At 62.3% G+C, this 15,556-nt stretch overlaps 1 protein-coding gene across 2 annotated transcripts in view; it reads right to left on the bottom strand.

The window, feature by feature from the left end:
* Positions 1–11,757, bottom strand: part of SLC5A6 (solute carrier family 5 member 6) — a 15,471-nt gene extending 3,714 nt beyond the window's left edge. For both annotated transcript variants that reach the window (XM_043509936.1, XM_038396912.2), the window contains exons 1-14: positions 11,428–11,757; positions 10,977–11,042; positions 10,139–10,190; positions 9,266–9,333; positions 8,512–8,666; positions 8,015–8,155; positions 7,526–7,655; positions 6,158–6,246; positions 5,924–6,036; positions 5,526–5,593; positions 3,906–3,992; positions 3,357–3,550; positions 2,783–2,886; positions 1,507–1,628 (exon numbers count right to left, since the gene is read on the bottom strand). In XM_043509936.1, coding sequence (XP_043365871.1) covers positions 1,507–1,628; positions 2,783–2,886; positions 3,357–3,550; positions 3,906–3,992; positions 5,526–5,593; positions 5,924–6,036; positions 6,158–6,246; positions 7,526–7,655; positions 8,015–8,155; positions 8,512–8,666; positions 9,266–9,333; positions 10,139–10,190; positions 10,977–11,042; positions 11,428–11,757 — 1,719 coding nt within the window. The remainder of the gene's footprint in view (positions 1–1,506; positions 1,629–2,782; positions 2,887–3,356; positions 3,551–3,905; positions 3,993–5,525; positions 5,594–5,923; positions 6,037–6,157; positions 6,247–7,525; positions 7,656–8,014; positions 8,156–8,511; positions 8,667–9,265; positions 9,334–10,138; positions 10,191–10,976; positions 11,043–11,427) is intronic.
* Between the last annotated feature and the right edge of the window lie 3,799 nt (positions 11,758–15,556).

Raw genomic sequence — 15,556 nt, 5'->3', positions numbered from 1 at the left:
CTTGTGTTTTGCATGAACACTGTGTGCCTCAGTTTCCCTGGGTGCTGCTTGCGTAATGGGGGGGGGGGTGCGGAGGACCAGGTGTGACCTCGCCTAGCAGCCAGGACCCTGGACACAGCCTGAAACTTGGGGACCCAGTGACTGGTGACCCAGCCCAGCTCGGGAGCCAGCCAGTCCTGGCCAGCTGGAAGACAATGGGCTGAGGAGAAAGGGCCGGGGGACCTGCCTCACTGGTTCCAGCCCGGGTGGGGGAACAAAGGCTGGGAGAGAGAGTCTCCAGGCAGCCTGTTTACCTGGGACAGAGGACACAGGACAGAGGAGGGGCTGGTGAGGGAGGGGAAGATAGCCCCCTCCTTCCAGCCAAGCCCCTGCATTGGGACAAGCAGCAGCCTGGGCCCACAGGGACGGGGACGGGGACAGACCCAGCTGGCCGGCGCTGAGACTGGCCAGGCCCAAGGCCCCTGAGAACAGCCTGGGCTGGGTCCAGATGCTCAAACCTCCTGTGACGCTGGCTGAGTCACTGCTGGCTACAGATCGGGGGCTGCCACTCCCTCTGGGAGGGCGGCCCTGGGGTCCCAGAGTGAGGGGACTCCCTGGGGGGGCCCATGGCAGAGACAGGCATGCTGGGGGCTCAGAGGGGTGGTGCCGGGAGGTGGTAGGGCCAGAGGGCCTATCCCCAGAGACCGATGGGGGGGGCTGTCGTTCCTCCCAGCGGTTGTACAGAGCCCAGAGCTGGGGGGCTGGCAGTCTGGGACAGGGCCACCTGGCCTGTGGGCGCAAGAGGGGCTGCAGCCAGGCTACTGGGTGCGTGACTGGCAGGCTGGGAGCTCCAGGGCGCAGGGTGAGCAGTGACAGTCCCCTAGCGCTCCGACCTGCCCCGTGCCGAACGCACCCCACCCCCTCCATGGCTAGGAGGCCCCACCCCAGCTAGTCGCGCTTCAGCCCCCACCCCTCTGCATTACAGCAACGCGACACACCTGGGCAGGGAGCCCTCGGCCCTGCGGGGACTCCAGCTAGCTCAGGCTCTGCAGCACGGCTCCTGCCAGCACGGCCCACCTGCCCCCCGCCCCCTTGGCTGGCTGCCCACAGGCGGCAGGTCAGGTTCAAGGTCTCGGCCCTTCCCTCTGGGGATCTCGGAGCCGAAAGCTCCAGGGTGCGGATGGAGGTCGACAGCTCTATCCTCAGGCCCCCACCAGGGCAAGGCTCACCTGGGCGGGAGACAGAGCTGCCACAGGGCCTCGTCTGGAACCAATTCCCCTGGGAAGCCAGGACCAGCCGAGCGCCCCCGGCCGCGCCCAGTCCCAGGCCTGCGGTGCCACCCGGCCGCCTCTGACAGAGCCGCCAAACAGCCCCCTTCTGGCGCGCCCAGCCCCCCCGACAGGGGCTCAGTGCCCGGCGACAACGGGGTGTCGGGCGGGAGCCATCTGGAATAGTGGGGGAGCGCCAGGGGTACCTTACCAGGCAGGGCCAGTAACTGGGGTCCCAGCACTGCCCTGCCGCACTCACCTCCGCGGAGCAGCCGACCCCACAGCTGAGCCGCTCCCGGTACCTCTGGGGCAGGCAGCACAGCAGCCGGGGCAGCACGGGGTAGATGGTGCGCGGGTTCACAGTCGCTCCCTTGGTGGGGCCTGCCAAGGCAGAGGGACAGAGCACAGTGGGTTACACGGGCCCTCTGCACCCCTCGAACCGTCCTGCTCCCAGTGCCAGGCCTGGCCCTACGTCCCCACTTCAGCCTGCCCTTCCCCAGGCCAGGGTTGGGTCTATTCTCTCCTTCCCTGCCCTCCCCTGGGGCTACCGAGCCCAGCTCAGCCAAGGACAGGAGCCTGCAGCCCCACGGCACCCGACAGCTGTGCCTGGGGCAGGCCGCAGCCCCCAGCCTCAGGACAGACGCCCCCCCAAGGGGCAGCGCTAGGTGCTGGGCCGTAGCCTCTGCTCTCCGGTCATGGGCCTGGCCCAGGCTGCCCTTTGGGACAAGCAGCAGCCTGGGCCAATGGGGACGGGGACAGACCTAGCTGGCCGGCGCTGAGACTAGCCAGGCCCAAGGCCCCTGAGAACGGCCTGGGCTGGGTCCAGATGCTCAAACCTCCTGTGTGACGCTGGCTGAGTCACTGTTGGCTACAGATGTCCTAACAGGGAGCCCGGGGTGCCGAAACCTGAGCTCCTGCCAGCAGCCACGAGCCCTTCATCCCCCCTCCCACCTCCAGTCTCTCCTCCCATCCCAGCCAAGAGTGGGATTTTCTGTCCTGTCCCTGACCAATGGGCCTGGCTGTGACCCACCGGGCTCAGGGCTGCCAGCCCGTGGAGGCTGCTCTTGAGTAGGAGACAGGAGGAGGGGGCATGGCACTGTCGAGGGCTAGGACCAACTACAGCCACATCCAGGCAGACAGCAGGAGCCCAGGACAGACCCATGGACAGCAGGGATCTGGTTCTTGGAGCAGCCTGGCTCCAGGGGCCCTGGCGTCGGCCGGCAGGGACTAAACCCTGACTTCTCTGGGCCAAGCGAAGGGCCCCCCACGCTGCGCCCTGGAGACCGAGGCCTGCTCTGGGGGAAAGGTTGCCTGGTGTCGCTGCAGCACTGGGGAGTGCGGGGGGTCCTGCAGAGCAGCCGAGTCTCTCCCAGGCGTCTGGCTCAGTGGGGCAGAGCTACAGCCTGAGGCTGGAGCCTCCCATTGCGGGACTGGCACACCAGGGCCTGCTTAAAACTTGGGTGTAGCCAGATCCTCTGGATCCATGAGAGCCTCTCACCCCCCGCCCAGCCAGGAGCCCCTGCCCCGGCACTTACCCGTGAGCAGGCTGACCAACAGACCCACCAGGATGACGGTGGAGGAGTTGTGGGCGCTGTACCACATGTACGACAGGCTGTAGAACTTCTGGAGGCCCGAGAGGCTGCGGGGCAGGAACAGCCAGGTTAGGGGGCAGCCGGAGACCTCGCGCACACACGCTGCGGGCTCCAGCTGCCACTGGACGTCTCTGCTCCCTCAGCAGACCCAGGACCCCGCACACCCGCGTCTGCAGCCTGGCAGGATGTTAACAGGCCCTGGCTGGTTCGCGGCTGTGCTTCGGAGCCGCCAGGGCAGCCTGGACCCACCAGCTCCGGCCCAACAACCCTTCGCCATGCCTGGGATGCTCCTTCGGTCTCCCAGCAGCCTCCAGCCGGGACCCAGCATCCTCCCCTGCGCCTGGCAGGCACCGGAGCCTTGTCCCCAGCACCCTCTGCCACGAAGCCCTGTCCCCAGCACCCTCCCCTGCACCTGGCAGGCACCAAAACCTTGTCCACAGCACCCTCCCCCATGGCCAAGATGCTCAGGGAAGGGCTGGGGCCAGACTCTCCCTGCAGCACAGCTCCCCCCACTCACCGCTTTGGGGCCGGGGCCGGGGTCGAGGTCAGCAGGGTGGTCGCGATGGCCGTGGTCAGGCTGCTGGCCTGGGGGAAGTCAGTGCTGTTGGACAGCGCCGGGACTGAGGGGGCCGCCCGCAGGTTGGACACCAGGCTCCCAATGCCGATCCAGAAGGCCATGGCCAGCCCAGCTGCCAGCCCGGCGATCGCACCCTGCACACGGGGACAACAGTCAGGGGCAGCCCATGCAGCTCCGGGGCCTTCCCTGAGCCCGAGGGGCTGCTCCATCCAGCTGGGAAGGCACCGAGACCCCAACCCAGGCAGTGGACGAGCCATGCCCCAGCTGAATCCGTCTCCCCGCTGGGCACAGCCTCAGTTTCCCCCCCTGCGGTGTGTCGGCTGCAGTGGAGCTCAGCGATTCACAGCAGCTGGGGCCTGGCCGGAACCAGGCCTGCTGCGCTCCTCCCACCCCAGTTCGGAGGCCAGACCCAAAGGAGGACAGATGCAGGCCCAGCAAGGGACAGGAGCCTGAAGACCCTGGGGGGGTCCAGCAGGGAGAGACACTCACGGTGGGGTTGGCACACGGGAAGAACATCCCCAGGCAGAAAAGTCCCAGCAGCGGGCCGCCCACCATGCCGAAGATGCTGATGGCAGCCTGTGGGGAGAGAGCGCGTGACCCCTGCAGCCAGGGCACAGCCCCCGGGACAGGGCAGCTGGGCTCCCTGCCTCAGGCTGCAACACACAGGCTGGGGGAAGACATGCACCAGGAACAAACCTCTTAGGGCACCTGCGGGCGCTCAGAGGCAAAGGCCAAGAGACAGGGACGTGCTGGTACCATTACACAAGGCACAGTACGCTGGGGGCGTCTCCCCTGGAAGCAAGGGAGGAGGAGAGACCTGGGTGTAGGGGTGGATCACAGGGGGACTATGAGCCGCCAGCGTGATGCGGCCGTGAAAAAGGCTAAGGCAGTCCTAGGGTGCATCAGGCGAGGGATCTCCCGGAGAGACGGGGCAGCGTTAGTATCGTTATACCAGGCACTGGTGAGCCCTCAGCTGGAGCACTGTGGGCAGGGCTGCTCTGCCACAGGAAAGGACGATGAATTCAGACTGGAAGAGGTGCAGAGAAGGGCGACGAGGCTGATCGGAGGAATGGAGAACCTGCCTTACGGGAGGAGACTCAACGAGCTCGGGTTGTTTAGCCTGACCAGACGCAGGCCGAGGGGAGTTGGGATTGCTCTCTCCAAATCCATCCCAGGGAGAAACACCGGGCTGGGAGAGGGGTTATTGAAGCAAAGCGCCCATGTGGGCACAGGAACGCATGGCTAGAGACTAGCCATCAGCAGGTTCAGACTTGCAATTAGATGGAGGTTTCTCACCACCAGAGGAGTGAAGTTCTGGAGCAGCTGCCCAAGGGGAGCAGTGGGGGCAAAACCCCAAACTGGCTTTCAGCCTGAGCGTGATCAGTTTATGGAGAGGATGGTGTGATGGGGCTGCCGATGGGGCTGCCTACGATGGCATGGAGCCGATCTGCGACTGCTAGCAGCAAATTTCCCCAATGGCTGGTGATGGGACAATGTGGGGGGCGGGGGGGCTTTGAGTTATTGCAGAGAATTACTTGGCGTTTACCTGTTCTGTTCATTCCCTCTGGGGCACCTGGCATTGGCCAGTGTCGGTAGACAGGATACTGGGATAGATGGGCCTTTGGTCTGACCCAGTAGGGCCATTCTTATGTTTCTTACATATTTCTTCCCCAGCTGTCTGGCTGGTGGGTAAAATCCCACATGCCCAGGGTCTAACTGATCCCTGGATTTAGGGCGGGGAAGGAATTTTCCCCAGGTCAGGTTGGCAGAGAGCCTGTGGGGGGGTTTCGCCTCCCTCTGCAGCCTGGGGCCTGGGTCACTCACTGATTTGAACTAGTGTGAATGGTAGAGTCTCTGTCACGTGAAGTCTTTAAATCCTGATTTGAGCACATCAGTGACTCAGCCAAAGGCTCTGAGCCTATTGCAGGGGCGGGAGGCGGTTCTAGGGGCTGCAGTCGGCAGGTCAGACTGGAGGATCAGGATGGGCCCTTCTAGCCTTGAAGCCCAGGAGTTTATGAATCTGAGTACAAAGTCCTTTGGCAAGTGGCCAGAACACCAGCTCCCCCCCACACTCCTCCGGGCTGAGAGCCCCCAGGGGCCAGGTCCTACCTGCAGCATGGGACCCATCATGGAGGAGAGGTAGGCCATCCCCAGGCAGAGCAGACCATAACTGAGAGCTGGGGATGGGGAGGAAAAGGAGGTTAGAAGCTGTAGCATCCCAACCAGCATCATTCAATACAACCACCTGCCCTGGGGCAGGGCACAGCCAGGAGCCTGGGGCAGCAGGGGTTGCAGGTTGGGACTAGAGGGCACTGGCAGAACTGAGGCTGGGGACGCAGATCCAGATGGGGAAGAGCTCCCACAGACCTGCCTGCCCTGGGGCTGGCTCATGGCAGCGTTGGTCTTTCTTTGCATGGCTACTGGGACCTGGCAGCAGATCAAGGGGCTGGGAGAACACCCCTCCCCTGGGAGTGTGGCATGGACCCCCAGCAGGGAGCACGACTCACCCAGCAGCTTGGAGAGCAGCGTGGCCCGGGACTCCTGCAGGCCGGGGAAGTAGGGGTGGATCAGGTCCTCCATGGTCACCGTGGCCAGGGAGTTGAAGGCCGAGGAAATCGTGCTGCAAGGCAGAGAGAGGAGCTGGGGCCAGCTGGGAGGGGCCTGCTCCCGTCACCCCCAGCCTGGACTCAGGGGACTCCCCGCACCTGGTGCTGGGCACTGCCCGGGCATGGGGCACTCACCTCAGGGAGCCACTGAAGAGGCAGGCGACAAAGAGGCCAGGCAGGCCGGGCAGGTCCTTCAGGACATCCATGACGAAGTACAGAACCAGCTGCAAAGGCAGGAAGCTGGTCAGGGCGCCAGCCGGGGGATGGGAGAGGGCACAGGAGGTCAGGGCACTGGTTGGCTGGGGGCGGGGGAAGGTGAGAGGCCAGGGGTACCCAGGGGAAGGGAGAGCACATGAAAACAATCAGCAGCACTGTCGCTAGCAGCGTCACCATCACTCAGAGCCACCATCCTTGGGCTTCAGAGTTAACGCCCCGGGGCTGCGCAGTGCCTTTCCCCTGCCCAGAGCTGTCTTTGCAGGCTCTCTGCTGACTCAGGCAGGCATCAGGCCGCTGGGAAGGTTTCCCTTCTAGCAGTGAGCCCATGGAGCCCCGATGAGAGCAAGGCCGAGGGGCCGTCTACGTGCAAGGAAGAAAGCTGCCCAGTGCTCTCGCAGATTGGGGGACTGTCATAAATATAAAGGGAAGGGTAACCACCTGTCTGTATACAGTGCTGTAAAATCCCACCTGGCCAGAGGCAAAACCCTTTCACCTGTAAAGGGTTAAGAAGCTCAGGTAACCTAGCAGGCACCTGACCCACAACGATCAACGAGGGGACAAGATACTTTCAAATCTGGAGGGGGGCGGGGGGGCAAAGGATCTGTCTGTGTGATGCTTTTGCCAGGAACAGATCAGGAATGCAGCCTTCCAACTCCTGTAAAGTTAGTAATCTAGGGAGAAATGCGTTAGATTTCCTTTTGTTTAATGGCTGGTAGAATAAGTTGTGCTGAATGGAATGGATATTCCTGCTTTTGTGTCTTTTTGTAACTTAAGGTTTTGATTAGAGGGATTCTCTATGTTTTGAATCTGATTACCCAGTAAGGTATTTACCATCCTGATTTTACAGAGGTGACTCTTTTACCTTTTCTTTAAATAAAATTCTTCTTTTAAGAACCCGATTGATTTTTCATTGTTCTTCAGATCCAAGGGTTTGGGTCTGTGTTCACCTGTACAAATTGGTGAGGATTCTTATCAAGCCCTCCCCAGGAAAGAGGGTGTAGGGCTTAGGGGGATATCTGGGGGGAAGAGGTCTCCAAGGGGGCTCTTTCCCTGGTCTTTGTGTAGGACGCTTGGTGGTGGCAGCATAGGGTTCAAAGACAAAGAAAAGTTTGTACCTTGGGGAAGTTTTTAACCTTAGCTGGTCAGAATAATCTTAGAGGGTCTTTCATGCAGGTCACCTCATCTGTGCCCTAGAGCTCAGAGTGGGGAAGGAACCTTGGCAGGGACCCTGGGCCCCAGCCCTGGCTTTAGGCCAGGGGGTCGATCCCGGCCCAGCCCAGCACTCACCTGGTCCGAGGAGGCCTGGCTCTGCGCCGCCGTGAGCGGATGCTCCCGGTAATAGGCAAACATGACAAGGCCCGTGAGGCAGCTGAGGCACAGAACCACCTGCTGGCAGGGGAACACGGCGTAGCAGGAGCTGCGAGGGACGAGGGGGTGTTACAGGGGTGCGTGCAGGCAGGAACCCCTGCGACCGGTCTCCAGAGCTCCTCGCCCGCAGGAGCCGGGCCCAGCGCTCCCCGGGCACAGCCCGGATGGGCTTGGCAGGCTATAGGGGCCAGAGGGGGCTCTGAAGGCCTTGGCTGTTGGGGTCCCTGCCCCGCTGGAGGAGAGTGGAGCCCGCCCAGAGCACCTCCCAGCTGTCCCCCACTGCTACACAGCAGTGAGCTGCCCACGGCCCGACGGGGCTGGGCAAGCCGCCCGCTCCTGCCCAGGTCCCTGGTGGGACTCTGCCCGGCTGCAGGCCATGGAGCGGCTCCCTGTGCCCCCCATACTCACAGGACGGCCTCCCGCTCGGTGCGGGAGCTGAGGTAACGCTGCACCTGGGCCTGGTTCACGCCGTATAGCGACAGCATCATGAAGACGCCCCCAACGGCCAGGGTCCAGAAGGTGTGACGCTCAAAGGGGTCAGGGTTGAGGCTGCAGCGAGACACAGATGGGCAAGTGCTGGAATCTGGGCATGTGGGGCTGGGAGTGATGGGTCCTGGCCCCCACCGAGCACAGTGCGGCTGCTCCCCACGGCTACAGGGCAGAGCAGGTCCCTGGGCTCTGCTCTACGGGACCGTTTCTCCTGCACAAAGCAGGGTCTGCATCTGACCGTGGCTTGTCTAGCGCCCCCCAGGCAGGTCCCATGGGAGTGGGCTGGGTTCTCCCCACCACCCCCTTAACCAGGGCTGACCGGGCAGCTCCCAAGGCAGCCAGCCTGGGGCACCCGGCAGACGTTATAGGGTGTGACAGCCGGGGAGCCCGGGGCAGGTCTCCAAGATTCCACTTACTCGATTCCAGAGATCTTCCCCTGATCAGCTGCCAGCTGCCAGACCCGCCCCATACCGCCCACCTTGACAGTGCCCACCACGATGACGGCCAGCTGCCCTGCGAACATCACCAGTGTCTGGAAGACGTCAGTCCATATGACGGCCTTCAGCCCGCCCTGCAGAAGGAACAGGGCCCACAGCACAGCCCTGAGCACAGGCCAGGAGTGTGGGGGCCGCCCTGCATCAGCCCCACCCAGCAGGGGCCAGACCCAGAGCTCTCCAGGGAGGGGGGCAGTGAGCCCCCAGCACAACTGGGGCTGGGGAGAGCCCTTGACACAGAGGGGCAGGGCACCGACACAAGGTTGGGGGCAGAGACGGGACGTCACCAGAGGGCGGCGGGGGAGGGGGGAATGAGAGGCAGGGGTTCAGGGTGACTCTGGAGAGACGGGTCTGGCTGGGGGCAGGGGAAGGATTAGGGGCTGCTGCCTAGCAGGGAGACGGGGAAGGGTTGGATGCCCCATCCCTGGGGTGTCCAGAAGCAGCCCTGCCCTGGGCACACAGGGAGCTGCCTACCTGGGACCCCGGGGGGTCTCTCCATCGCCCCTTGGCCCGCTGGTGCTTCCTGCCCCGGGCCAGGCTGGGCGCTGACAGACCCCGGGCCATGGGGAACGCATGTCCATTCCCGTCTCGTCTCCCGGCCTGGGCAAGCACCAGCCCCGCCCCGCATCCCACACGGCCCCACCACCAAGGTTCCCAGAGCAGCCCCGGTGCTTACCAGGGTGGTGTAAAGGGTGCAAACCAGGCCCATGGTCAGCACTGCCCCCCAGAGGTCAAACTGAGTCACTGCAAGCAAAACACCAGCCATCTGCACAGTGTGGGGGACCAGGCAGCCAGCACCCCAGAGACCCCAGCACCCCAGAGACCCCAGCCCGGGGCCTGGCCCCTCAGCCTGCTGCCCCTGCTCACACCAGGCATGCTGGGGAGGGAACAGCCCCCGCCAGCCTGGGAACGGGCCTCGCCTTCACAGCCAGAGGAGCATGAGCCGCATGGTCCAGACGCACCTCGCCCCTGCTGGGGGTGGGAGAGGTCTCACTGCGCCCTGATAGCTCCCCCCCAGACCTCTGGAGCAGCAAGAACAAGCCACCTGGGCCTGGCAACCGGAGTTCCAGCCTTGGGCCACCGCAGTGCCAGGCAGGGCCACCACAGGCCTCACCACCACAGGCCCCACCAGCCATGGTCCGGATGTGAGAGATGTGCGGGGTCACCTCCCACCCCCACGCCCCGGCTCTGATAACTAGAGATGGGATGAAACGTCAAAGCAGGAGGTTTAATCTCCCTGCCAGACGGTGTCGCACTCACCAGCCTAACGCTGGATATTCTGTGAGCCAGAGAAACGTCCAATCCCTCTATGAATCTCGCTAAAATCTCGCCCTCAGTGACACCCAGTGGTAGTGAGTTCCACAGGCTATGGGAACCTTGGGTGAAAAGCTCTTTCCTCTCATCAGTGTCACTGAATGTCCCCTTATCCCTCTGTTAGGAGAGCAGCTGCTCCCAATATCCCTCAGCCACGGTCTTAGGTATGTCTATCCCCTCCCCTCCGTTCATCCCTCCTGCCCCTCGTCTCAGGACCCCACCTTTTCTGCGTTACCTGCATTGAGAGCCAGCGCAGGTGCGTAGAGAACAACCCCCATGTAAATTACCTGCAGGGGAGAGAAGCAGCAGCAGTTACGGTGCCCAAGTGGCCTGAGCCAGCCAGAGAGACAAGGAACAGAGGAAGCCAGGGCCCAGCCGGGACCACGCAGGGCCCAGCCGGGACCACGCAGATAGAGGGTGTGGGGAATTCAACTCCCAGGAAGCGTGAGGATTAGCAGTACTCCTCAGAGCCAGGTGTGGGGCAGGCCCCCTCCTGCCCACCCTCTGAGAAGCCCCTCATGCCCCACGTGCAGCCCCCTGCCAGTGTGGCCCTGGCTCCCTGTGCTGGGGGTTTCTCCTGGAGGCCCCAGGAGGGAAGTGCTGGGTGAGACCACGGCCCAGGGAAGGTTCTCTGAGGGGAAACGCTTGGGCTCATGCTCCCTGCGCCCAGGGACCCCAAGGGGCTGCTGTCCATCCCACCCAAGGCCTGAGCTGCCAACAGGAACCGACCCGAGCCCACGTCCATGCCAGCCCAGCAAGCACATGACCACTGGGGTCCTGGCCGAGACTCTGAGCTCCAGCCCCAAGCGCCTGCCCTGGCCGTTCCGGCGCGGGGGCTCCCCCGTGCGCACTCAGCCCCGGCAGGCCCCACGGTGTGGAGCCGGGTCTGGGATCATGGGTGTGCGTCTGAGACGAGCCAGGGTGACCAGCTGCAGCTCCCGGGATGGGAGATCTCCAACCCCACTGCACACTGGGGCCTGTATCGGCCCCTCACCTCCCAGCAGAGCCCAGCCACCCCCTGTGCCGGGGGCCCAGGGTGGAGCTGGCGCCGGGAGCCAGTCAGACGCACTCACCATCTGGAAGATGAAGGTCACGGTGCCACACACACGCACAGCCTTGTTAAAGCGCAGCTCCAGGTACTGCCAGGGGAGAGGCAGGCGGGTGAACGGGGGTGGGGGGGAGGCTTTGTCTACAGGGCTCGCTTCTGCGCCCTTCTGAGCCCAAGATGCCCGCTCCTGCTCCCGCATCCTACAGCCCACTAGTCAGCCCATCACCGGCCCATTGCCCCGCCCCACCCCACCCATCACCCTGTCCCCTCACCCCGGCCCCCACCTGCTCCATCGCTCTGCCCACTCCATCGCTCTGCCCACCCCACCCATCACCCTGCCCCCCACCTGCCCCCTTACCAGCCCATCATCCCGGGCCCCACCTGCTCCATCGCTCCGCCCACCCTGCCCCTCACCTGCCCCCCATCGGCCCATCGCCCACCCGCCCATCACTCTGTCCTGCCCGCCGGGCGCTCACCTCGTAAGTGCTGGTGAGGTGGAGGCGGTAGAAGACTGGGATGAAGACGTGTGCCGGGATCAAGAGGCCCAGGAAGTAGCAGCAGCCCAGGAACCAGTACTCAGTGCCGAAACGGTAGATCTCGGCCGGCACGCCCAGGATGGCCACGGCTGACTGGAAGGTGGCCAGCAAGGACAGGGCCACGGGCAGGAAGCTCATGCTGCGGTTGGCCAGCAGGAACTCCTGCACCGTGCGCTGCCGGCCGCCGCTCAGCGCGTAGAACAGCCCGATGGCGGAGGAGAGCACCAGCAGCAGCACGAAGACGGTGTAATCTGCCACCGTGAACGCCATGGCAAGGCTGCCGGCCGGCCGCGCTAAAGCTTCCTGCGCCCGCTGGCTCTGCCCAGGCCAGCCATACCAGCTGCGCCAGCCTCGCGCTCGGCTCTACCTGCCCCAGGCCATGCAGGGGCTCCGCCGGCACCCCTCACCGGCACCCCGCGCCTCCGGCCCAGGCCTCGGTCCCAGCCGCCATCACGCACAGCCGCCGAGCTGGAAGAGAAGAGAGGGGTCGGTGAGCAGCGAGGGCTGGCAGCTCCCACTGACTCTGCTCTGGCCCCAGTGCCCGGGGCTGGCCCACGGGGAGGGGTCACATGCCGCAGCCCAGCCAGCTGCAACAAGGTACCCTCGGCCCAGGGCTGCCTCTTCACCCACTTCCCACAGGCAAGCAACCAGCGAGGAGATAGCGCAGCAAGGACCTTTGCTCGGCTCCCACTAATCAGCCCGTCTCAAGGACCCGACTACTCCAGGCTGGGCTGGGCCCTCTGCAGGGATTGGGGGCCAGAGGAATGCACATTAACCATTTCACGGCTGCTGAGCCGGGCCTCTCCCTCCCAGCCCCTCAGCACCCACGGGGAGCTGACACCCGCCGAGACGGCAGCCCCTTGGGGCATTTCCAGGGCAGGGAGCCTGTACCTAACCTGCCCCCTCATCAAGGGCAGTGCAGCGGGGCCATCTCTCACCACGACTCTCACGGGGCCGCAGCAGCCCTGGCCCCGCGATGCCATCCTGAACCTTGCCGGCTCCACAGGCAACAAGGAAACGCCACCAAAAAACACAGGCAGCGCAGCTGCAGCAACAGCCCCGCCCAGCAGCTCCAGCACGCGGCAAACCTGCTCATCCCAGAGCCGGGAGAGAACCCAGGAGTCCTGGCTCCCAGCCCCCCTGCTCTAACCCATCAGACCCACTCCCCTCCCAGCGCCGGGAGAGAACCCAGGAGTCCTGCTCTAACCCATCAGCCCCCACTCCCCTCCCAGAGCCAGAGAGAACCCAGGAGTCCTGCTCTAACCCATCAGCCCCCACTCCCCTCCCAGAGCCAGAGAGAACCTAGGAGGGGAGTGGGGGCTGATGGGTTAGAGCAGGACTCCTGGGTTCTCTCCCGGCTCTGGGAGGGGAGTGGGTCTGATGGGTTAGAGCAGGGGGGCTGGGAGCCAGGACTCCTAGGTTCTCTCTGGCTCTGGGAGTCCTGGCTCCCAGCCCCCCTGCTCTAACCTATCAGACCCACTCCCCTCCCAGAGCCAGGAGAGAACCCAGGAGTCCTGCCTCCCAGCCCCCCTGCTCTAAGCCATCAGACCCCACTCTCCTCCCAGAGCTGAGAGAGAACCCAGGAGTCCTGCCTCCCAGCCCCCTGCTCTAACCCATCAGCCCCCACTTCCCTCCCAGAGCCAGGAGAGAACCCAGGAGTCCTGCCTCCCAGCCCCCCTGCTCTAACCCATCAGCCCCCACTCTCCTCCCAGAGCCGGGAGAGAACCCAGGAGTCCTGGCTCCCAGCCCCCCTGCTCTAACCCACCAGACCCCACTCCCCTCCCAGAGCCAGAGAGAACCCAGGAGTCCTGGCTCCCAGCCCCCTGCTCTAACCATCAGACACCACTTCCTTCCCAGAGCCAGGGAGAGAACCCAGGAGTCTAGGCCCAGCCCCACTCCCGGACCCACCAGACCCCACTCCTCCCCCAGAACCCAGTTCCTGGGTTCCAGCTCCCCTGCTCTGTGAACCCTCTGTCACCTTGTGTAGCATGCCCCAGAGCAGGGATGCCATGGCACGGGCCTCACCCCCAGGTCCTGCTCTGGGCCCCTGGCTGGTCCCTCTGCTGCCCCCAAAGAGCTGCTGCCTGGCCCCTCACTGCAGAGCCCCCGAAGCTGTCACCGCGGCCAGGCTCCAGGGGCATCAGAGTCTCTGCTCCCTAGGCCCGGGGCTGCTTCCCCTGTGTGGAGTGACTGGCTGCCCTAGAACTGCCGAGCTTTGGTTTCCTTGGCAGTCCCTCCCCAGCAGGCGCCGCTCAGCGAGCTCCCTGCGGAGAGGCTGGGCTGGGCTCCGCAGACACCCGACAGCGCAGGGGCCCGCATTTCCCTGGGTCAGGGAAGGACTCTAAGCAGCGGCTGCTCCGGGGGCAGGGGATGTCCTGCCCTGGGAAACATTTTCTGCTGGATCCAGCCCTTCCTAACAGTACTCCTGGTCCCCACAGCTCTGTTGTTGTGCCCCCCGACACACACACAGACACACACACACACACACACTGCTTCTCTGTGCTCCAGCACTGTGATCAAGGGGAAATGTTCTGTAATATCTTTATGACCCCTGCGTGCCCCTCAGTTTCCCTATATTTTGCATGTTCACCCAGAAGGCGAAAAGGAGCGTTTGCTCTCAGGACAGGCTGGGAGACTGTCTCCTGGATGTCTGAGCCCGGATGAGTCATTGCAAAGGACTGGCTGAGGCAATCTCATAACATTGGAAAATCCAAGGAGACAATGAAAAAGTGCGTCAGAGCTCCTGGGGTGAAGCAGAGGGGCTGCAGCCCCAGAGGTTCAGACTCGGGAAGTGCTGAGGCCAGGTGGCTGACCCGGAAGTACAAGTGAGACCCCTTGGGGGTCTGGCCCATCGAAGAGACAGTTCCCAAGATGGGGATAGCTTAGAAACTGCACAATAAAGTTCATGGATTTCAAGAAGGCAGACTTGAGCAAACTCAGGGAGTTGGCAGGTTAAATCCCAGGGGAAGCAAGTCTAAGGGGAAAAACAATTGAAGATAGTTGGCAGTTAGAAAATTAGAAAGGCCAAAACACAAAACGAGATCAAACTAGCTAGGGACATAAAGGGTAACAAGAAAACATTCTACAAATACTTTAGAAGCAAGAGGAAGACCAAGACGGGGTAGGCCCATTACTCAATGAGGAGGTGGGGAACAATAACAGAAAACATGGAAATGGCAGAGGTGCTTAATGACGGCTTTGTTTTGGTTTTCACGACGAAGGTTGGTAGCGATTGGACGTCTAAAGTAGTGAATGCCAGTGAAAATGAGGTAGGATCAGAGTCTAAAATAGGGACAGAACAAGTCAAAAATAACTTAGACAAGTTAGATGTCTTCAAGTCACAGGGCCTGATGAAATGCATCCTATAATACTCAAGGAACTGACTGGGGAGATATCTGAGCCATTAGCGATTATCTTTGAAAAGTCATGGAAGATGGGAGAGATTCCAGAAGACTGGCAAAAAGCAAATCTAGTGCCAATCTATAAAAAGGGAAATAAGGACAACCAGGGGAATTACAAACCAGTCAGTTTAACTTCTGTACCCGGAAAGATAACGGAGCAAATAATTAAGCAAAGATAATAAGGTGATAAACAACAGTCAGCATGGATTTGTCAAACCAACCTGATAGCTTTCTTTGACAGGGTAACAAGCCTTGTGGATGGAGGGAAGAGGTAGACATGGTATATCTTGACTTTAGAAAGGCTTTTGATACTGTCTCACATGACCTGCTCATAAACAAACTAGGGAAATGCAACCTAGAAGGAGCTACTATAAGGTGTGGGCAAAACTGGTTGAAAAACCGTTCCCAGAGAGTAGTTATCAGTGGTTCACAGTCGTGCTGGAAGGATATAATGAGTGGGGTCCCGCAGAGATTGGTTCTGGGTCCGGTTCTGTTCAATATCTTCATCAATGATTTAGATAATAGCATAGGGAGTACACTGATAACGTTTGCAGACAATACCAAGCTGGGAGGGGCTGCAAGTGCTTTGGACGATAGGATTAAAATTCAAAATGAGCTATACAAACTGGAGAAATGGTCTGAAGTAAATAGGATGAACTTCTATAAGG

This window comes from Dermochelys coriacea, chromosome 3, assembly GCF_009764565.3.
Source record: "Dermochelys coriacea isolate rDerCor1 chromosome 3, rDerCor1.pri.v4, whole genome shotgun sequence".
In the NCBI taxonomy this organism is placed as follows: Eukaryota; Metazoa; Chordata; order Testudines; family Dermochelyidae; genus Dermochelys; species Dermochelys coriacea.
This window is presented reverse-complemented; position numbering and strand designations above follow the sequence as displayed.